Genomic DNA, 24,007 nt, shown 5'->3' with positions numbered 1-24,007 from the left:
TAATAAAATAGGTAAAATGCCACCTAAGAGTAAAGATAGTGGTAAGAAGTCCCAACGTCCGAGGATAGTAGTATGTGAGGCGCCTCCCATGGCCGTGTCTTCCCGCCCTCAGAGTGTTGATCATATGTCTTTAGCCAGTACTCAGGCTTTTACCCCATTACTCTCCTCCCACACATTCCCGTCTGGAGTACCGCCATCCTTCCAGTACTCAGCGGTACCGCCATCCTTCCAGCATCCTGGTGTGCCCCCGTCCTTCCAGCAGGCGGCAGGACCTAGCTTTCCATTCACACATACTGGTGTGCCCCCGCCCAGCTTTCCATTCGCCCATACTGGCATGCCTTCATCCTTCCAGCATACTGGAGGATCTGGTTTCTCATATCCCATGCAGATGACTTCCTCCTTTCAGCATACGGGAGGATCCAGTAGTACACCTCCGACACAGGCTGGACGATCTCCTAGTCCACGCCCCACACAGGCTGGACGATCTCCCCGTCCACGTCCGACACAGGCTGGACGATCTCCTAGTCCACGCCCCACACAGGTTGGAGGCTCACGCACCCCACATCCCACACATGTACCAGCACGTGAGGTTGATGAGGCAGTTGATGAGATAGATGGAGCTGATCTTCGTGGGAGGGATGATCCTGATGAGATTCATGTGATTGACGGCAGATTTTGGATTCAGCCCGAAGGAAGCAAGTAAGTTTCCTATTTAAAAACTTTTATAGTATGTATACTTTTTCATTTTTTTTATAAATTTATATCTAACATTTTCATTTTTTGTTTCAGTTTTACGCCGAGTCGGACAGCTGCTAGGGTTGTTAGCTATATAATTCAGCAGATGTATAAATCAGCTTTTAAGAGCTATGGGGACGTAAAAAATAAAGATGAATGGTTTAGAATGTTTAAGGTATTGTTATTTATATATGTTATGCATTTAATTTATTGTTTTAGTTATAGTTATTTAAATAAAATTCTCATTATAATTACTTAACATTTTATTTTAATGTCATACATTATTGCAGGAGAAATGTGTGTGGGATCCTTTGAGTGAAAAAAGTGTTCAGAAAGTTTTCAACACCAGATGCTCTAAAAGAATGTCTGATATGCTGCGGAGAGTAAGGGAGAATCATGAGCTTCATGGCATCCGTCCTAACTGGATAGGCGAGGAGGTTTTTCATGATCTTGTTACATATTGGAGGAGTCCAGAATTCCGGGCTAAATCAGAAACTTTTAAGAAGATGAGGGCATCTGAAAAGGGCGGTTGTGTCAACACAGTTGGAAGTATTAGCACCGCCGAGCATGCCCGACGATTGGTAAAAATTTTAAATTTTTTAAGTTACATCTTTATTCATAATATATTTTACTAATTATTTTTAATTATATTATTTAGGCTAAGGAGTTGGGGAGAAAACCATTGATGCCTGAGCTGATTTCGAGGACCCGGACAAGGAGATCGGGAGGTTTTGTCGACGAGCGCACGAAGTTGTATCTTGTAAGTGAAATTTACGTTGTTTATTTTTTTTAAATTAATACAAAATTTGTGACGTGAATTTCATGTGGCAATTGATAAATTGCCACATTAAAATCATGTGGCAAATCATAAGTTGTGGCGTGAAAATCACGTGGCAACTTTTTAATATATTTTAATTGACTAATTAAATATGCATTTAAATATTTAACTTACATTTTTTATTGAATATCTGTGCAGGAAGATTATGATAGGCGACTTGCCATTTTTCTGGAAAATAATCCTCAATTCATGCCAGCAGAGGGGGAGCCGCTAAATGCGGATGTTGATCACTATATCTGGTGTGAGGTTATTAAGGAAAAAGGACCTAATGGTTGCTTTTTTGGTGCTGGAAATTTGGCGGCCAGCTATAGACGTGGTGACCGCAATCTGTTTCAAAGACTTCAGGATGGAGAGGGTGGATCGCGTCAACCAAATCTGACACAGGAACAAACTGAATTAGTAAGGCAATTGGCGAGACGCGAAAGTGAGGCCCAGATCGAGATGATGCGGAAGAAGCAGGCTGATATGGAGGAGCAGCATGCGCGACAGATGGAGGGCATTATGAAGAAGCAAGCTGAGATGGAGGAGCAGATGAGACGGTTTATGCAAGGAGGTGGAAATTACAGTAATGCTCCTCCTCAAGAGCCGGAGGATGACGGGGTGGCTGATGATTTTAATCCGGATAATTATTTTCCGGATGATGCGTCTTGAAAACATTTTGTATTTTATTTATTTTTAATTTATTTTTATGTAAAATATTCTACATTTTAATTCATTACAGTATTAGTTTTAAATTTTTAGTTTTAATTAATTGAATTTATTATATAATATTTATTATATGAATTTATTTTATACAAATTTATTATATAAATTAGTTTTTATAGATTTTAATATATAAATTTTATTTTATAGGTTTTATTATATAAATTTTATTTTATAAATTTTATTATATAAATTTTATTATATAAATTTTATTATATATATTTTATTATATATATTTTATTATATATATTTTATTATATATTAATTAATTATAAAAAATATATAAAACAAAACAAATCTAGCGTGAATAAATTTAAAAAAAAAAAAGCATTTAATGTAGCGATGTGGTAATCACGTCGCTACATTGGTCAGCAAACACACTGCCCCACACCTGCCACGCCTGCTGTGTGTGCAGATGGATGTTCCCCATGTTTCCTTGTTGCGACGTGGGAGTCACGTCGCTACTTTCTGACGTGGTCTCCACGTCGCTACAAGTTGCCACTTTGTCTCCTGCGACGTGGTGGCTCACGTCGCTACTTTTTTGTTGCCACGTGATATTTCATGTTGCGACGTGTTTCCCACGTCGCTGCAGAGCATATTTTTTGTAGTGAAAAGACTATAATTAACATATTATTCGTCATTTAGTGTAAAATACTATGTGATCTTAATTCGCGCATACGTTTTTTATCCGATAAACACTTGTATTAAAAGCACAAGGGGTGTAACCCAATACAAAAGGTACGAAACGAAACTAAAAAAACCAAAACGAAAAACAAAGCACAAAGAAAAGCTAGGCGTCAATATACTCACAAGGATTGACAAGTCAAATCTCTCTCCTACAATTTCCCCTTCCTCTAGCAAGAATAGAAAATCAATCCCAACCGAAAGACTTTATAAAGGTCAAGATTTCGGTCGGATTCTAAACACAAGTTTTAAAACCACTTTATTCCTACCTAACCAAATGAACTAACAAACCAAAATTCAAAAGAAAGCAAATGATGAAGGTTTAATAATCCCACATAATCTCAGACGGATATAATTCACCACACAAAAACCCAAAACATACCCTTGATTATCATCCACTGCCACCACGTCTTCCTCCAAACTCATTGTTGAAACGGTAAAGTGGCAAACAACAAAAATTTTGGAAGTATTTATCAGGGAGATTTATCGTCTCCATAGGGACAAATGCATTGAACTGTCGTTCAACAATTTTCGCAGTTATGAGTTTGGATTGAATTTGTTAAAGATAAAAACGAAAATGTAAATATCAACACAAAAGAATTCATTCTTCAGAGAGAAGCAACTTATCAAGCATTGCATATAATCTACTTCTCACAAACTTAAACTTATCACTAGGTACACTCAGCCTGCAATACTAGTCAATATCATCCAGCATCGCTCACACTCTAAGTCATTTCTAACCCAAAGTCGAGAGAACTACTTTATCATCTTGGCAACGATCTCTCAGCCAACCTCAACAACACAGAAGATATCCATATTAATCGTATCGACGATCTCTCAACCGACACAACCAACACAAAAGCATTAAGCTTCGACACCCAAAAAGATTGTTAGCTCTAAATCTATCTCTAGAATCCATAAACTAACAGATAATCATCCTAGATAAGGATTCAAGAAGTTTATCTCTACAACAACTCAAATCCCTAGCACAGAGCAAAAATCTAAGACAACAATCAACAAAGATTTATAAAGCAGATTTTATATAACGCTATGGGCGGAAAATATACATGAGTTCAAAGTAAAATTATATACAAAATCCAACTAAGAGAAATACATAGAGAGAAAGAGAGATAAAACCACAAATCTCCCGATTTGTCAGCGCCGGTTGATGAACAATCCACCTCCGAATCACCGAATGCAAGACCCACAGTTGTTATCTAAGCTAATCCTAGAGATAAATGAGGTTGGTGAAGTTGGAAGAACAAAAATCACCTCCAAACAACATAACTCTAACAAATGAAATGAAATTGAAATATATACAAAATTATGTCCCGACGCGTTCACCCGGCGAGCCAAATGCTCCGCCCGGAGAAAGGCTTTACTTTGGCCACACAGCCTGTGCCACATCAATAAGCTGGCAAAATATCTTTTTTCGCCCGACGAAGGGAAGCTTCGCCCGAAGACTCCTTATTCTTTCGCCTGGCGACATAGAGGCGAGCCAAACGCTCGCCCGGCGAAGGTGAGCTTCGCCCCGTGACTCACACCAGAAGCAGCAGGCTCACCTGGCGAACCACACCAATCTGCACTTCTTTATTTCTTCAAATGGCTCTTTTATTGATCCAAAATTACATCCTTGAAGCTTTATTACTCGATGCTCCATACATGCTCAAATACCTTCAAAATGAATAGAAAATTATTAGCCGATACATAAATGAATCAAAAACTCGATTAAACACAAAGTATATGTATTTATGTAGTATACACTAAAACGCGTCTAAATTGAGGAAAAAGAGAAGATAAGTGCCGCAAAACTATACACAGAAATAACTACAATTTAGCACTTATCACCCACGCCCAACCAATCAAACACCTCCTTCCAAACAATTCTAGTATGATCGCAAACATAGAAGAGATGGCCCACCGATTCCTCCCCTAAACCACACAAAAGGCATAATTGGTAAAGAGGAATTCTTTCCATGCCTCGTGTACAAAGCGCCAACCGAGTAGGTAAAGTATTAAACAAAAATCTCCAACCAAACAATTTCACCTTACTAGGAACACAAGCTACCCATAATCTTTTTAAATCAAAAATACTCTCATCATCCAAAACAACTTTCGGAGACTTTAAAGAATATAACCACCGAAAACTATTCTTAATCGAAAAGCCATCAACATGCCTCCACCAAATCCACTTGTCCTTCACCCCCAACATCGGAGAAACCCCTTATAAAAGGTCCAACAACTCAATCCTCTCAAAAAAAGCTTCATCCTCAACGACATCATCAACGACCCTCAAATTCCACCTCCATAAATTATCCACCAAATCGTCCATATTGGCCACACAAGACAAAGAAGAAGAAGAGGGAGATGTAGAAAGTGAATACAAACCGTAAAGGTGAGGGAAAAGCTCCTTAAAAGGCGTATGGCCCAACCATGCATGATCTAAAAACCAAATTGATTCGCCATCCTCTAATTTACACGAGATACAAGCGGAAAACCAAGAACCATCGTTGACCTCAAAACCACACACCAAACGAACATTCCTCCACCAAAGAGAAGCTTTCAATAAAAGCCTATCATAAACAAAACCCACAAAGAGCCTCCACTCCCCCACCATACCGAATCTTTTTCCGACAAAAATTTCCACCCTCATTTACTCATCAAAGAAAAATTAAAAAGACCGATATTTTTCACTCCTAATCCACCCTCCTTAACCTGCCGATAAATCTTTGCCCAACTAACCCAACACAACCTTCCGAACCTCACCACTTTTTTCCTCACCAGACATTTAATTTAATCAAAATAAAATCGAAACCAAGATTTTAAAAATCATATAAGTAAATTAAGTTTGGTATGGTACTCAAACTCAATAAAACCAAACGATTAAAGTCATTAAAATGTTATCATATTAAGCCATTCATTATATATGTAATAATAAAATACTCTAATTTAATTTTTAAACTCGTTAAATTTGGTCACTTTATATAGATATGGCTGATAGAGATTATGAAATTATTTTAAATGAGATAAAAAAAATTGAAATGTTGTATGAACAAATTTATATTTAATATTTTCATTAGTTTTAAATAATTTTGGGTGTAACTATTTTCTTTTCTTCATGTAACTTTTCAAGAACACTACCATATACATGCATTAAGAAGATAATAACATCACTTCATATATTTATAGTAAAAAGAGAAACAATTCTTGATCAATAAAAACTATAACACCTCAAGAATCTTAATCTATGATAATTATACTATAGTATATATTTTGTTTTCAGTTTACTTCGTATCCATCTTTGAGTTTGTAGAGTCATCAATGTTGGATAAATTTAAATGCAGTCTTGGAAAGCCAAAAGACAGATTATCTAGGGCAGACAAACTTTCATAGGAAATAGTTAATCATTAAATGTTATGTCTATTTATGTTTCCCTGGTCTCTATATAAAGACCCTCTCTTTGTAACCTATTTTTCACTTTTGCAACAAATCCTTTGCAAGTCAATATATATATATATATATATCAGAAGAGAGTAGTTTGATCTGTTACCTTCAAATTGGTATCAGAGCGCATGGCAAACATGATGAACCAGATGCCATTGCCGCAACTGTCAAAATCAAACTATGAGAACTGGAGCATTCAGATGAAGGCGCTGCTTGGATCGTTAGATGTGTGGGAGGTTGTAGAAGAAGGGTTTGAAGAACCAGAAACCACGACGGGAAATACAGCAGCCCAGAACAAGGCGTTGAAAGAGACGCGGTCGAAAGACAAAACGGCATTATACATGTTATTTAGAGCAGTAGACGAATCTGGTTTTGAGAAGATTGCTGGTTCAACTACTTCGAAGCAAGCGTGGGATACACTAGAGACGGCGTTCAGAGGAGCAAATAGAGTCAAGCAAGTTCGTTTGCAAACTCTTCGAGGAGAATTAGAAAGGATGAAGATGAAGGAGACGGAGTCCGTGTCGGACTACATCACGCGTGTGCAAACAGTTGTAAATCAACTGAAACGAAATGGAGAAGCAATGACCGATGCTCGAGTTGTCGAAAAGATTTTAAGATCTTTGACTGAAAAATTCGAAAATATAGTATGTGCAATAGAGGAGTCGAAGGACCTTGCGACAATCACTGTCGAAGAAGTAGCTGGTTCACTTGAGGCACACGAACAACGCAAAATACAAAAGAAGGAGGAGACACTTGATAATGCAGAACAGACAAAGGAATCCACTAGAGATGAAAGGGCACTTTTATCTCAAAACTGGCGTGGTCGAGGACGTGGTCGTGGAGGTCGAGATGGTGGTCGAAGCTATCAGAATAACAATTTCGAAAGAGGACAGGCAAGTCAACAAAATTGGCGTGGTCGAGGATGTGGTCATAGAGGTGGCAGGTCGAACTCCAACATCGAATGCTACAAATGCAATAAACATGGACATTTTGCGAAGGATTGCAACTCATACAGTTGCTACAATTGTGGAAAAGGGGGACACCTTGCAAAAGACTGTCGATTCAGGAGGAAAGTCGAAGAGACAACAAATTTCGCACTAGAAACAGAATCAAACGAAGGATTCCTATTAATGACCCAAAAGGAGACAAACACAGAAGATGACACTATATGGTACCTTGACTCAGGAGCAAGTAATCATATGTGTGGTCACAAACATCTATTCAAAGAAATAAAGAAAATTGAAGATGGTCATGTATCTTTTGGAGATGCGTCGAAGGTAAAGGTCGAAGGCAAAGGAACAATTTGTTATTTGCAGAAAGACAACGTACCTGGAAAAATACAAGATGTTTATTATGTACCAGATTTAAAAGCAAATATTCTAAGTCTGGGGCAACTTACAGAGAAGGGATATTCGATATTTATGAAGGATCGAATACTGCATTTGAAGGATAAGTCAGGGCACCAAATTGCTCAAGTTGAGATGGGAAGGAATCGAATGTACAAGCTGAATCTGAGAAGCGTTCGAGGAAAATGTTTGAAAATCGACACTGAAGACCAAGCAACTCTGTGGCATCTACGTTTTGGTCACTTACATCATGCTGGGTTAAAGAGATTAGCGGGAAGAAACATGGTACATGGATTGCCTAACATGGAGTTTGAAAGAACATTTTGTGAAAATTGTGTTTTTGGCAAGCAGATGAGAACTTCTTTTCAAAAGAAGGCAGAATATCATGCTAAGCACATCCTTGAATTAATTCACACTGATATCTGTGAACCAATCACTCCAGAATCCTTTAGTGGCAAGAAGTATTTCATTTCCTTCATCGATGATTTCTCAAGAAAGACTTGGGTCTACTTCCTGAGAGAAAAATCTGAAGCATTCGAAGCATTCAAAGGGTTCAAGGTAATGATTGAAAAATCGACTGATCGACACATCAAAGCACTTCGTTCTGACAGAGGAGGAGAATATACTTCGACAGCTTTCATGAAGTATTGCGAGGAGCAGGGTATAAGGAGATTTCTAACTGCAGCATACTCACCTCAACAAAATGGGGTTGCTGAAAGGAAAAATCGAACAGTCCTCGACATGGTTCGTTCAATGCTCAAAAGTAAGAACATGTCGAAGGAATTTTGGGCAGAAGCTGTGCAATGTTCAATCTATGTTCAAAATAGATGTCCGCATTCAAAGTTGGGAGATCGAACACCGCAAGAAGCGTGGAGTGGACAGAAACCGACTGTATCTCATTTTAAAGTATTTGGTAGTGTTGCTTATGCACATGTACCGGATCAACGAAGAACGAAGCTTGAAGACAAGAGTCAGAAATATATATTAATTGGGTATGATGAGAAAACAAAAGGATACAGGTTATTCGACCCCATAAACAAAAAGGTGGTAGTAAGTAGAGATGTTCGAGTGAATGAAGCAAGTAGGTGGGACTGGAACAATTCGACAGAAGACATAGTCGAAACTGAAGAACCCTCAGTCGGTATACCAACAACCCAAAATCAATTACCAAGGTTTGAATACTCTGACAGTGAAGACGAATCCTCACAGCCCAGAATGAGAAGCTTGCAAGAGTTGTATGATAATACAAAAGAAGTACATCTTGTGTGTCTACTGGCAGATTCTGAAAACATTAGTTTCGAAGAAGCATGGAGAGATGAGAAGTGGAAGAATTCCATGGACGAAGAAATTAAAGCTATCAAACACAACAAAACTTGGGAACTAGCAGAGTTACCAAAAGGAAGTCGAACCATTAGTGTGAAGTGGGTGTTTAAGAAAAAGATGAATGCTCAAGGAAAAGTCGAAAGGTACAAGGCGCGACTTGTGGCAAAAGGATACAGGCAGAAGGAAGGAATAGATTATGACGAAGTATTTGCACCAGTTGCAAGAATGGAGACAATTCGACTGCTGATTTCTCAAGCTGCTCAGCTCAAATGGCCAATATTTCAAATGGATGTCAAATCAGCATTTTTGAATGGTGTGCTCGAAGAAGAAGTCTATGTCGAACAACCACCAGGATACATGAAAGACGGAAGCGAAGGAAAAGTGCTAAGACTCAAGAAAGCACTTTATGGATTAAAGCAGACACCTCGTGCATGGAATACACGTATTGATACTTACTTCAAAAGGAATGGTTTCCAACAATGTCCTTACGAACATGCCCTATATGTAAAGAAGTATAAAGGAGGTATACTGCTCGTTGCACTATATGTCGACGACTTGATTTTCCTGGGCAACAGTGATCAAATGATCGAAGAATTCAAAGGTCGAATGACACGAGAAATTGAAATGACGGACTTAGGTCGAATGAGCTTCTTTCTTGGTTTGGAAGTTCGACAAGAACAAACTGGAATTTTTGTCTCACAAGAAAAATATGCAAAGGACATTCTGAAGAGGTTCAAAATGGAAGGTTGCAATCCAATCTCGACACCAATGGAGCCAGGAGCCAAGCTTTCAAAATTTGATGGGGGGGAACGTGTCGAAGCAAACAAATTTCGAAGCTTGGTCGGAAGTCTTCGATATCTCACATGTACTAGACCAGATCTTTCTCTAAGTGTCGGAATCTTGAGTCGATTTATGGAAGAACCAGTTCACTCACACTGGAAAGCTTTGAAGAGAATTCTTCGTTATATCCAAGGAACTGCGTCACTTGGAATGTTTTACTCAAAAGCAGAAGATTACAAGCTAACAGGTTACTCCGACAGCGATTGGTGTGGAGATATAGACGATCGAAAAAGCACATCAGGATATGTATTCTTTATGGGAAACACTGCTTTCACATGGCTCTCAAGGAAGCAACCAACTGTAACACTGTCAACATGCGAAGCAGAATACGTGGCTGCATCATGGTGTGTATGCCATGCTATATGGCTTAGAAGATTGTTATGTGAGTTAGAGCAGAAGCAGGAAAGTGCAACCATAGTACAAGTCGACAACAAATCAGCAATCGAACTGGCGAAGAATTCAGTGAATCATGAAAGAAGTAAAAACATCGACGTACGTTTTCATTTCATTCGAGAACATGTGAAAAATGGAAGCGTCGAACTGAAGCATGTGGCAAGCAAGGATCAAGCTGCAGATATTTTCACAAAACCATTGTCGAAGGAGATATTCGACAGAGGCAAGATAATGCTGGGATTAATTGATCGAAGGAGCATTTAATTTATGGGGGAGTTTTGTTGGATAAATTTAAATGCAGTCTTGGAAAGCCAAAAGACAGATTCTCTAGGGCAGACAAACTTTCATAGGAAATAGTTAATCATTAAATGTTATGTCTATTTATGTTTCCCTGGTCTCTATTTAAAGACCCTCTCTTTGTAACCTATTTTTCACTTTTGCAACAAATCCTTTGCAAGTCAATATATATATCAGAAGAGAGTAGTTTGATCTCTTACCTTCAATCAAGAGTTATAGTAGCCATAGTAGCACATACATTGAAGTTTTCCAAAACATGACTTTCAATTTCTTCTGATTTAGGGCACTTCTTATCTTCATGCTTGTAAGGTTTTGGAGAGTTTTCTTTGTGGTTTTCCAAAGTATGATTTTCATGGATTTCTTCTGCTTTAGGATACTTTCCATCTTCTTGTTTAAAGAATCTTTGAAAATCTTCTTTGTGACTTTCCATGAAACATTTTCCGCAGATGTTCTTGATGCCAGCACGGTCATAGGTGCCGCAAATGTTGTTAGAACAAACCAGTGAAACCATGTTGCTTCAAATAGATTGGATTGAGAAAGAAAGAATGAAAAAAGAGAGTAAAACTAGTTTATGAATAAGAGAGAAATTGTTTGATAAATGAATGAGGTAGGTTTAATTTATAAAGAAAAATAGCAAATATGGTCATTAATATTAGATCATAATCAGTTACGAAAAAAAAAGGTAATCAAATCTATTCATATTAAAAAAACTAATCCTATATGGAACATGTTAGAAATATCGGAGAGTACCGCTTACAATTGACTTTTTTTCAATAAAGAAAGAATAAAGTTAGCAGTATAATAAATCGTTGAAATTGTATCCACATTCATATGATAAGATTTCATCACATAGATGTTTTGTGAGGTGTTGTAAGAAAAAACCTATAATCTGTGTAGGTGTTGTTAAGTGATTTTTATATTGGAAATGGATTTTCATGTATCACTTATGGATGGCTAACTTCAAGTCATTTGCAATTCTGCATTTTACTATAAATTTGATTTTAAATTGAAATTGAAAAAATATTTTGTAAGAGTTTATGTTACCATGCTATTTTTGATGAGTTATATAATAATAAGATTTTGATGGAGATGATGCACTAGGTAGAAAGATATAGAGTAATTTTGAAGTTGCACTATGTTATGGATCTTGTTAGGCTTAAGATCGGGCCAGTTTGTTTCAGCTTTAAAAAAATAGATTTTTTTTTTGTATTTTTGAAAATAGATTTTTCAAAACTGTTTTTTAAAATATTACAAGTTTTTTTATATTCATTTTTTCTAAAATGAAACACTAATTTTGACATCGTAAAACATAAACATAGATTATTGAAGACCAAAACTTAGTCAAAATCGCAAGTTTTTCAAAAAGTTGTATTTCAAAAATGATTTTTATGAAAATCTATTTGAAATAGCTTCAAAATTAAGTGATTTTTTGAAATTTTGATATCCAATTTTTTTCCCATAAATAGATGAAATACCTAAAATCATATTTTAAGAATAACTATTCAAACAAAATTTTCATTTGAAGCTTTTATCAAAAGTTTCTTTGTAAAATTTTTTTTCACAAAATTTTGTAACACTATAAAAATCATTTTTAAAAAAAGCCAAAACAAACGGGCCAATAAAGTCATTTTAAGCTCCTTGGGTTAATTCAATTAGGATCAGTGTAGAATTCTTCATATTTTTTATTTCTTGTCCCAAACAGTATCCATTGTGTTCTTTACTAGTTTTTGATTCATCTCAAAATGCAATCTCAGTTGCTTTGGATCATCACCTCATCTTTTGTTGATAAAGATATTCATAAATGGATTGTATTGCTATATAAAGATTATAATCCAAGGATCCGAGATAGAGTCCTAATGCTATTTTTTGATGATCCATCTCTTAATTATAATCCAATTACCATCATTTTGAGAGTTGAAGCAGTCTTTGTGATAATCTACTTCAAATAATTATATGAATTTTTATTGTTTGTGATTAATTTATATTAATTGTAATTATTTTGAATACAAATTAAAATAAATTCATGCCTCATGCGTAATATTGTTATGTTTGCATTTTGAGAATAATATATAATTTTTCTATTGTAATATTGAGTTACAAAATTTAATTTTCTTAAAAAAATAAAATAAATGGCATTAATACCTTTTTTTTAGAAAGCACTATTAAAGATAGTGTCTACAATAACACTTTAAGAAAAGTTCTATTAATTACTAGGACTATAATAGCACTTCTTAAAAAAAATGCTATTAAATCCTTTTTTAAATAAGGAATATGGTAGCATAGAACATGACTATGATAGTGTTTATCCTGAAGCGTTATTAAAAGTATCATTTTAATAGCGTTTTTAAAGTGTTATTATAGATATCCAGTCTATAATAGTTGGAGCTTTTATAGCGCTTTAAAGACTATCAAAGATATAAAAAGCGCTAGTAATTTTTTGGCATCGTGGATGCTCCTTCTCATCCTCGTGAAAATAAGTGTCTTTTTAGTCATAAAAAGTTGTCAATGCAACATTAACTAACTTTTATCAATTTTACCCCTTATCTACACTCTTTTCAAGTCATGTCAATATATAACAACCAATAATAATTAAGGGTAATTTTGTAAAAATGTTATCTTTATTGACTCAATCATTGCTTTTCTTAATATGTGTGTAACAACCTTAAACGACATTTATTTTGAGACGGAGGGAGTATTAGGTAAAGTTATAAGCATTTCCAACGAAACTATTTAAACATTGCGTAGAACACCGATATCATAAACCAATCGAATCACACAATACAAGTCATATCCAACGACAACTAAAGTATAAAAAATAGTCATAAAAAAGTGTGTAGAAACCAAAGCACAAGAAATAGCCAAACAAGAAATTACTTGTGCGCTCCCGCGTACACTTATTTTTAAGTTAGAAAATATTCTAAGTTATTATTGAAAAGATAGTAACCATCAACACCATTGAAAAAAATAGAAAAATATGCTAAGTTATTATTGAAAAATATTCCCTTGTTTGATTTAAAAACTTCAAAGGTGCAAGTTCTACATTGAGGTTTGGCTTAACGAAACACAAAATCAAAGCAGAAGAGCCTATAATTAACATATTATTGGTCATTTAGTGTAATGTACTATGTGATCTTAATCCGCGCATAAGTTTTTTTTATAAGCACTTATAACAAAAGCACAAGGGGTGCAATCCAATACAAAAGGTACGAAACAGAATTAAGAAAACCAAAACGAAAAACAAAGCACAAAGAAAAGCTAGGCGCCAATATACTCACAAGAATTGACAAGCCAAACATCTCTCCTACAATTTTCCCTCCTCTAGCAAGAATAAAAAATCAATCCCAACCGAAAGACTTTATAAAGATCAAGATTTCGGTTGGATTTCAAACACAAACTTTAAAAACCACTTTATTTCTACCTAACCAAATGCACCAACTTACCAAAAGCCAAAAGAAAATAAATAATGAAGGTTTAATAATCCCACATAATCTCATACGGGCATAATTCACCACACAAAAACCCGAAACATACCCTTTGGTTACCATCCACTGCCACCACGTCCTCCTCCAAATTCACACCCAACCAATCAAACACTTCCTTCGAAACAATTCTAGTATGATCGCAAACAAAGAAGAGATGGCCCACCGATTCTTCCTCTAAACCACATAAAAGGCATACATGGTCAAGAGGAATCATTTACATGCCTCGTGTGCAAAGCACCAACCAAGTAGGTAAAGTATTAAACAAAAATCTCCAACCAAACAATTTCACCTTACTAGGAACACAAGCCACCCATAATATTTTTAACTAAAAAATACTCTCATCATCCAAAACAACTTCCGGAGACTTTAAAGAATATAACCACCGAAAAGCCATCAACATGCCTCCACCAAATCCATTTGTCCTTCACCCCCGGCATCGGAGAAACCCCTTCTAAAAGGTCCAACGACTCAATCCTCTAAAAAAAAATCCTCAACGACATCATCAACCACCCTCAAATTCCACCTCCACAAGTTATCCATCCAATCGTCCATATTGGCCACACAAGACAAAGAAGAAGAGGAAGATGTAGAAAGAGAGTACAGACCATAAAGGTGAGGGAAAAGTTCCTTAAAAGGTGTATGACCCAACCATGCATGATCCCAAAACCGAATTGATTCACCATCTCCTAATTTACACGAGATACAAGCAAAAAACCAAGGATCATCGTTGACCTCAAAACCACACACCAGACTAACATTCCTCCACCAAAGAGAAGCTTTCAATAAAAGCCTATCTGGAACAAAATCACAAAGAGCCTACACTCCTCCACCATACCTAAACTCCAACAACTTAGACCAAACCGAATCTTTTTCCGACAAAAATATCCACCACCATTTACTCATCAAAGAAAGAGTAAAAAGACCGATATTTTTCACTCCTTAACCGACCGATAAATCTTTGCCCAACTAACCCAACACACCTTCCGAACCTCACCATTTTTTCCTCACCAGACGTTTAATTTAGTCAAAGTAAAATCGAAACCAAAATTTTAAAAATCATATAAGTAAATTAAATTTGGTATGGTACAGACTCAAGAAAACCAAACAATTAAATTCATTAAAATGTTATCATATTAAGCCATTTATTATTAATGTAATAATAAAATGCACTTTTGGTCCCTGTAAATTTTTTTATGAGTCCTTATATTTTACTTTCGCGTTTGTTTTGGTCCTTAAAATCAAAATCCGCAGGAAAATTCGTAGAAAAATCCGCAGAAAACCTGCAAATTTTCCTGCGGATTTTGACTTTAGAGACTAAAGCGCAAGCAAAAAGTAAGATATAGGGACTCAAACAAAAAAAATTACAGGGATGAAAATCAAAAACCCACTAACTTACAGGGACTAAAAGTGCATTTAAACCTAATAAAATACTCTGATTCAATTTTTAAACTCGTCAAATTTGGTCACTTTATATAGATATGGCTGAGATTATGTAATTATTTTAAATGAGATAATTTTTTTTCAAAATATTGTATCAACAAATTTATATTTAGTATTTTAATTAGTTATAAGTAAATTTGAATGTAACTATTTTCTTTTCTTCATGTAACTTTTCAAGAACACTGCCATATACATGCATTAATAAGAAGATAATAACATCACTTCATATATTCATAGTAAAAAGAGAAACAATTCTTGATCAATAAAAACTATAACACCTCAAGAATCTTAATCTATGATAATTAACCTATAGTATATATTTTGTTTTCAGTTTACTTCGTATCCATCTTTGAGTTTGTAGAGTCATCAAGAGTTATAGTAGCCATAGTAGCACATACATTGAAGTTTTCCAAAACATGACTTTCAATTTCTTCTGATTTAGGACACTTCTTATCTTCATGCTTGTAAGGTTTTGGAGAGTTTTCTTTGTGGTTTTCCAAAGTATGATTTTCATGACCTTCTTCTGCTTTAGGGTACTTTCGATCTTCTTGTTTAAAGAATCTTTGAAAATCTTCTTTCTGACTTTCCATGAAACATTTTCCGCAGATGTTCTTGAAGCCAGTGAAACCATGTTGCTTCAAATAGATTGGATTGAGAAAGAAAGAATGAAAAAAGAGAGTAAAACTAGTTTATGAATAAGAGAGAAATTGTTTGATAAATGAATGAGGTAGGTTTAATTTATAAAGAAAAATAGCAAATATGGTCATTAATGCTAGATAATCAGTTACGAAAAACAAGCTAATCAAATCTATTCATATTATTTGTCAAAAAAAAAAAATCTATTCATATTATTTGTCAAAAAAAAATCTATTCATATTGAAAAGAACTAATCGTATATGGATCATACTGCATTAAAATTAGTTCCTTAAATATAGGAATTAGATAGGGATTATATATGTAAAATAATTATTTATCGGTTATATAAAATAATTAATAAAAACAACTTAAATAAAAAATCAAAAAAAAAATCTTTTAAATCTCTGAAACACTCTATGAAAAAACCAATCAAATGGAATGCAATCAGTTAGAATACCTATATATATATATATATATATATATATATATATATATATATATATATATATATATATATATATATATATATATATATATATATGTATTTGGAATATATTGAACTAAGGGTGTGTTTGTTTCATGGATACAAAATATATTCCCGAGAATTTAAGGTTGGAAATAAAAATACCTATGTTAGTTAGAAGAGAATAAAAAATTGTTCCTAAGAAAAAATTATACCCAAGAAAGAATTTTTCCCATGTTTAATGGCTTTCTAATCCCCTCTCATAAGTGTGAGAATCTTTTATTCCCGGCGGTTACCACCAAAATAGTAGTTACCTCCACTATAGTAGTTACCTCCACTACTGCATACTATTTTATTTATAACTATTATTTTCTATCTAAAATTATAATATATTATTAATTAAAAATAATTTAAAAATAAAAGATTCCTAGACTTTTTAAAATACTTTCCAAACACTTTTTATAAAAACTTATTCCTTGGAATGTTATGTCTGAGAAAATTATTCCTGAGATTAATTTTTTATACCGTGAAACAAACGCCCCCTAAAATAAACTAGTCCATATATATAGGAAATAATTAGGATATTATCGAAAAGAAAAGAATTAATTCGAAATCATATGTTTCTAGCCAAAAAAACAACAAGCAACATATTTAACGGTAATTTTAAAAAGTCAATTCTTGACAAAAAAAAAAAGAAAAGGCAACATATTTTAACGGTAATTTACGTGGCGTTACCACTTTATCAACCAGCAATTAAATATATTTTATTAATGTGTTGCTATTTTATGATCAGGTTCAAATGATACTAATATGTTAAAGTTAATATTATGATACAGCTGAAAATTCTTTACTGTATATCGGTATAACTATACGAACACTTGAATTGAAAGTTACTATTATATAAATAATGTATATAAAACTTAACATCAATCAGAAATCAATTGACTTGTTAACGAGATGCATAAAAATTAACATCTTACAAAAGTTTATTAAAACCGCTAATTTTAATCCATCTCATTAAGAAGTAAAATGATTTATGATTTATGTTAACCCTCAAATGTTTTATGGATTATGTAACACCTAATACATATAGGTCTAGAATAATATGTATTGATGTTATTATATGGTACATAAAAACATACAAAAAGTGGAAATTAACATAACAAACTCGTATACAATTCAACTCTACTGCTCAGAAATGTATACAATGCATATGTCTATGAGAAATGCATAACGAAAAGATAAGATCTAATAAGGTCTTCGTGCCATATGCTCATCCAAGTCTTTAATCCAAACTTTCTAGCAATTCCTTTACTTCTCCACTGTACCTAAAAACGATAATAGGATTGGGGTGAGATTACTAAATCACATGGAGTCCTCCTATCATATGGGTTCGCTCTCCCCTATAGGACATATGTGTTGAAGCAGACATTGCGGCAAACAACAAAAGATTTGGAAGTATTTATTCGGGAATTATTGTAACATCCCAAAATTTCTTATTTAATTAAATTAATTAAGTTTTAAATTAATTAATTTGAATTAGCATTTTATTGGAATTATGTTGGGAGAAATAATAAAATGTAGTGTTGGGCCATTGGTGGAGTTAGTAATGTGGGGGTGTTAGTGTGAAGGAGCCCAATACTAAATTATGTTATGTTTTCATAAAACAAGAAAATAAGAGGAAATTGAGAAATATAGGAGGTAAACCTAAGAGGGAGAGAAGAAGAACTCATGGGCAAAAGCTATTTTCGCAACTATTTGGCAGCCTTCACAAAATGGGTCATAACTTCTTGCTCGTAACTCCAAATCAGGTAATTCTTGAAGATTCGGATTCTACACGAAATTTCCTTCGATTTGATATATTAATTCGTGTCAGGGAGGTTCTCGAAGAGGGAGATAAGTGAGTTTGAAGATTGGAGATTCTTGCTGAATTTGGAGAAAAAGGGCTTACGGGTTTGATGGAGAAGAAGGGGAAAAGTCCATATTCTTGGCTAAGGTAAGGGGGGACTCTTCCGATTAACCTCTATTATCGGATTGTAGATGATAAGATTAAGATTTGTATGGTATTGACTCAATAGAGAAGTATGTTCTAGGTTGGGGTTTTGACATTCAGGTTCAAATTGATAGATTATGTGTAAATGCTTGTCGTGATGTTTGATTATGTTTGGACGTGTTGTTGAGGCATGAAATAACATGGAATGATTGTGAATTGATTATGTTTTTCGTGTATGGTCGAAATGATTCGATTTGGTTTGTGTTGGATGGGGATAAGTTGCTGTCAAAAGTGCTTATTTGGCTGTTACAGGTGATGTAACCGGTTACGGTTGGGTTTGTAACCGGTTACGGATGTGAAAAATGGGGTTTTTGGGCTGGTTACGAGTTCGTAACCGGTTACGGTGTTGTTCGTAACCGGTTACGGCTGAAACTGTTTTTTTGAAAATTATTTTCGTAACCTGTTACGGCTGAAGCTTTTTTTGAAAAATTGTTGTTCGTAACCCGTTACGCCTTTTCGTAACCCGTTACGCTGCAGCCTTTACGAAAAATATTTATTTTCAAAAATTCGTATCTTTTGAACCGTAAATCCGTTTTAGACGCCGTTTTGGACGTTGTTCCTTAAATTGAATGCTCTACCGTATGAAATAAATAAAACAACAATAACTTGATTTTATTTTGAAAAGTATCGTTTTCTCCAAATGTGGTTTATTCTTGTTTTGCATAATTGATGAGGTGCAATGAATTGTTGGTTGCATAATTGAATATGTGCAATGATATGTGTTGTTATAATGTGATTGCTCCTGCTTGTTATGCAAATGGATGTTGTTCATGGTAAATGTGGTTATCATGTGTTTTGATGAATGATGACGTAAATGCTCTGTTGTTGTTGGGTTGATTTGTTGTACTTGATACACGATTGTGAGAGGTGCTATTGTTGTTGCACTGTGTGGTGGATGTTATATCTGTTATGATGTTGTGGTTGTAATTGGTGTTGTTATACATATATTGTTGATGTAAAATATGTATTCTATTTTGTTGGGAATCGCATAACTGTGTGTGTGGCTATTGATTACTATATTGGTTGATGATTATGACATTGGTTGGCCTATGTGGATGATGAGCATGTTATGGTTGATACATGCATTTCATAATCATTATGTGGCTGATCCTTGACGATGGTGGATCAGTGGTAGCTAATTCCCATTGTGTGGAATTAGTGAGTGGGTGTCGCCGTATCCTTGACGATGGTGGATCGGTGAGATGGGTTCGTCCCATGATTGGTACCACATGCATGTAGTTGCATTGCATTAGGTGTTTGATTTATTATAACATGAATGGAAGTTGTCCAATTTTATAATGTTGTGTGTTTGATGTATGTGTGTATAGCCTGAATATATGTCGATGTTGGGTGAATATTATACTGTTGATGTTTTATCGTTTATGAACTGATAACATTGTTTAATTGCGAATGAGACTCACCCTTACTGTTGACTATTTTTCAAATTAAGGATTAGCGGCTTGTGCTGGGTGAGGATAACTCGTAGAGTTACTTCGTTTAGTTCGGTTGTGTCGGTGTCATGCTCTGGTCTTGTAACATTGGGGGACGGGTGTGTCTAGAGTTGGATGATAACTCTAGTTTTGGTTTTGTTGTTGAATAATGTTGGTTATGCCTTAAACATGGTAGATGATGGTTTTGATTATTCAACTAATAAAGTATTCCGCTGTGTTTTAAACATGTTTGCAATTGTTTATGTTCCTCAGAACAGCATGACAGATGTTTTATTTTATATGAGATAATTGTAACGCTCTTAATTACATGTTTACTCTGAAAATATTATTTAATTTATCGGGGGTTTAGAAGGGTGTTACAATAGTGGTATCAGAGCCTGGTTGGTCTGTCCGGCCAATTGTTGAGTCAGTTGAGTTATGCGACATGTGTATACTGTCGGCGTTTTATCCCTGGGTACGCGGCATGTGAGTGAATCACTGTCGGTACTTATGTGTTTTGTTGCAGGTGTTGGATTGAAACAAGTGGGGGAGAAGCTTCATTTCTCGGTTATGTTTCAGTTGTAAGATGATTGGTTCAGTAGGCTGTTGTTGGCAACAGTGCAAGCGTTGTTGAGTTGTTGTTTCCCGAATCGAAGGTGACTTGGAATTAAGACTTGGCTAGTAATTAAGTTGGAGTATCTTGAGGGAGGATGATTAGAAGTAATTGATGATTATTTATATGAGAGGGACATTAGAAAGTTGCAATGTATCAGCTCTGCTGGTGTGCTGCGAAGTTGTCAGTTGAGTAGCCTTGCGTCTCGGAAGAGGTTCAGCTGCAAGTAGCAAAGAGGTTTGCGGTCGTAATGTTTCAAAAATTGAACTTCGGTGAGGAAATGTGTCGCTCAAGTTGTAAGAATATTGGGAGCAAGGGGATATGATAAGGGGCTGCATAGAATGCGATTGATTTGAAGAGGATGAGTTTCGGAGTGGAATTTCCGCAAGCAAAACGCAGGAAAGTTGCTGAATCGTTATGAAACTTCGAAAATTCATAACTGGAGTTCTAGACATCCGATTTGAGTTCTGTTTGAAGCGTCGGAAAGCTAACGAGATGAACTTTGTTATAAAAATGGTTGCAGAAGCTGTAACATATTTAATTGTGACAGGATGATGTCGGAAAGAGGTGAAGTTGCGGTTACACTTGTTCTTAGAACTAGACTTGTTGTTGGTACGACACGAGATGCCAGTGTCAGAGTTGAATGGATTGAAGGAATAATTAGAAGGTTTGTTGAGAAGTAATTTTAAGAATTGAATATACCATTTGAAGAGTTTTGGAGATATTGTTTAGAGTGTCGCTACATGACGTCGGTGTTGCCTTTTTGGATAACGATTGGAAAATTCATATCTTGAGTTCCGAGTGTCGGATTAGGGTGCCGTTTGAACCTACGAAGAGGAGAGATTATGTTATACCTTATAAGAGAGTTATAAATACGGTTGGGTGATCCTATATATTTGAAAGTTGGTTAAGAAAGCGTGAAGCTTGTTGAATAGGAATGGTTACTACCGTGATTGTTTGAAATGAAGTTGATTCGAACATGTTGTTGATGAATAAGTTGATGAGATGTTCGGTAATAAATATGATTTGAGTGCCGATGGATTTTAGTGAGAATTGAATTGGTAGTAAAGGTGAGATAAACTTGGAACGGTTGAAGTCGTATTTGTGAGGCATCACTGATAGGTTTGGGTGGTGTATTGATGCAAGACTAGCAAGTAGTAGCTTATGCGTCGAGACAACTCAAAGTGCATGAAAGGAATTATCCGACTCATGATTTGGAGTTGGCAGTCGTGGTTTTGTTTTGAAGTTATGGCGACATTGTTTGTATGGTTCGAGATTCGAGGTGTTTAGTGATCATAAGAGTCTGAAGTACCTCTTCGAGCAGAAGGAGTTGAATATGAGGTAGAGGATGTGGTTAGAATTCCTTAAAGATTATGATTTTGGTTTGCATTACCACCCTGGTAAGGAAAATGTTGTGCTAATGCGTTGCGTAGGAAGTCTTTAAATATGTCGGTGCCAATGGTGGAAGAGTTGGATTTAACTGAACAATTTAGAGATTTGAGTTTGGTATGTGAAGGCACCCCTAATAGTGTTAGATTGGGTATGCTAAAGCTGACTAATGATATTCTTGACGAGATTAGAGAAAGTCAAAAAGCTGATGTTGAATTGATTGATAAGTTGACTTTGATTAATCAAGGCATAGGCGGTGAATTCGGAGTTGACAAGAATGGTCTACTGAGGTTTGGTGACAGAATTGTGTTCCTGATGTTGCTGAACTTCGAAAGAATATTCTAGAAGAAGGACACCGTAGTGAATTATTGGACTATGATGATGTTAATGAGTTTGAGTACAAACTCAGAAAGGACACTATTATGTAGTAACAACAGTTTATGCTTAAATATGATTGTCGGCTATCTATTGACAAATTGAGGACTTGATCACCCTTAATCTCTTGTTGATTGTAGACGGAATCATATAAATGAGATGAGCTTGTTTTGTTACTTTAATGGTATAAGATGTGATGAATACTAAGCCGTGAGAATAATCACTCACCATGATGTGTGAACTTATGAAAAAGTGAATATGAAAAAGTGCAACATATTGTACGGTGACTTAAGACGGGTAATCGAAGTCGCACAGCGAAAGTGTGATGTGGAGTGGTGTTACGAGTACTACTTGTGGGAAGTGAGGAATTGATATGTCAGGAGCCTACATAGAGAATGTGTATTGATCGATATATTGGATTTAGAACCCAGTGGATGTAAGGATGACGTGTCGAAGAATTATAACTATTTTGAATAATTGCCAAGATAATGAATATGTTATTATGGTTGTATGTAGTTAAACGAGTATGGATTCGACGAAATTAAAACGAAGAGTTGATATTATAGGACGCTGTAATAATTTTGTGTTGTTATTAAGGTGACATTGTAGATTCCAGATATAATGAGGAATTATACTCTATGAAGGACGAAGTTGATTTAATTCCTAGAAAAGAGCGAGACTCAGTCTGAGCTATTTTGAAGGCAACGGTATATTAATGCTAATGAGTGTGATTACAATTACTTGGGTGTACTCGTTCCGATGGTTGGAATGTTTTAATAGATGTGGTAACTCAGGAATTTGTTTTGAGTGCGTGTAAGTATGGCTAAGTGGTAAATTAGTGCTATGAATGGTCAAGGAGGATTTTAAATGAATTTGTAAAGAGATTCGAAATTGGGTAAAACTAAGAAATCTAATTGGTGATGATGATCGTAATGAGTAATCAGAATAGTGCATCAAAAGCGGAATGTAATATGTTGGATAATTGCTGGTGTGACTTAAGAGGAGTCAGATGGTTGAAATCCAATGATAAAGGAATACTATTATTGAGTTTCTTAAAGGAAGCAGTTGGTGAAAAGTGTAAGTATTATTTTATATCTCAAGTGGAAGAGTGTATCTAAGGTTGGTACGTTCGGAAGGTGGAATGCATCACTCCAGTGTTGATCAGGTGTGGTCATACCATGGTTGTGTAATTATAATATTCAATTATTGGGCGCATTGTATGTGTTGTATCCCGATGTTCTATTATTGTTAACCTTTTTGAGATATAAAGAGTGGTATACTTTTGGGGTGGTCGAATGTGACTTAAGAGCTGAGATTGGATGCATGAGACATGCTTTCTGTTGGATATGTTAGATGAATTTTGAGGATCGACTAGGGAAATGTTACCTGGGAACTAGAGAGCCAGATGAAGGACTCCTATCCGGAACTTTTCACTTGAGGTATGTTTTCGAGGACGAAAACTCTTTTAGTGGGGGAGAGTTGTAACATCCCAAAATTTCTTATTTAATTAAATTAATTAAGTTT

General features: G+C 35.2%; 1 protein-coding gene across 1 annotated transcript; it reads left to right on the top strand.

Moving 5' to 3' along the window:
* LOC131598104 (uncharacterized) lies at positions 1 to 6,352 on the top strand. Its single transcript, XM_058870737.1, has 6 exons — positions 1 to 699; positions 790 to 910; positions 1,026 to 1,316; positions 1,394 to 1,495; positions 1,712 to 1,856; positions 6,243 to 6,352. Exons 1-6 carry the CDS (start codon positions 17 to 19, stop codon positions 6,350 to 6,352), a joined length of 1,452 nt encoding a protein of 483 aa, XP_058726720.1. The 5' UTR covers positions 1 to 16.
* The last annotated feature ends 17,655 nt before the right edge of the window (positions 6,353 to 24,007 follow it).

Source organism: Vicia villosa, linkage group LG4 (genome assembly GCF_029867415.1).
Source record: "Vicia villosa cultivar HV-30 ecotype Madison, WI linkage group LG4, Vvil1.0, whole genome shotgun sequence".
Taxonomy (NCBI): Eukaryota; Viridiplantae; Streptophyta; class Magnoliopsida; order Fabales; family Fabaceae; genus Vicia; species Vicia villosa.
Note: the sequence above shows the minus strand (reverse complement) of the source record. Positions and strands in the feature narration are given on the sequence as shown.

Bases quoted from the DNA above. Each gene is read 5' to 3' on its own strand.
- LOC131598104 (XM_058870737.1), top strand. From the start codon at position 17: ATGCCACCTAAGAGTAAAGATAGTGGTAAGAAGTCCCAACGTCCGAGG. The intron at 1,317-1,393 runs GTAAAAATTTTA...TATATTATTTAG, and splicing joins CCGAGCATGCCCGACGATTG to GCTAAGGAGTTGGGGAGAAA. The intron at 1,857-6,242 runs GTGCTGGAAATT...TTTTGTTTTCAG, and splicing joins ACCTAATGGTTGCTTTTTTG to TTTACTTCGTATCCATCTTT.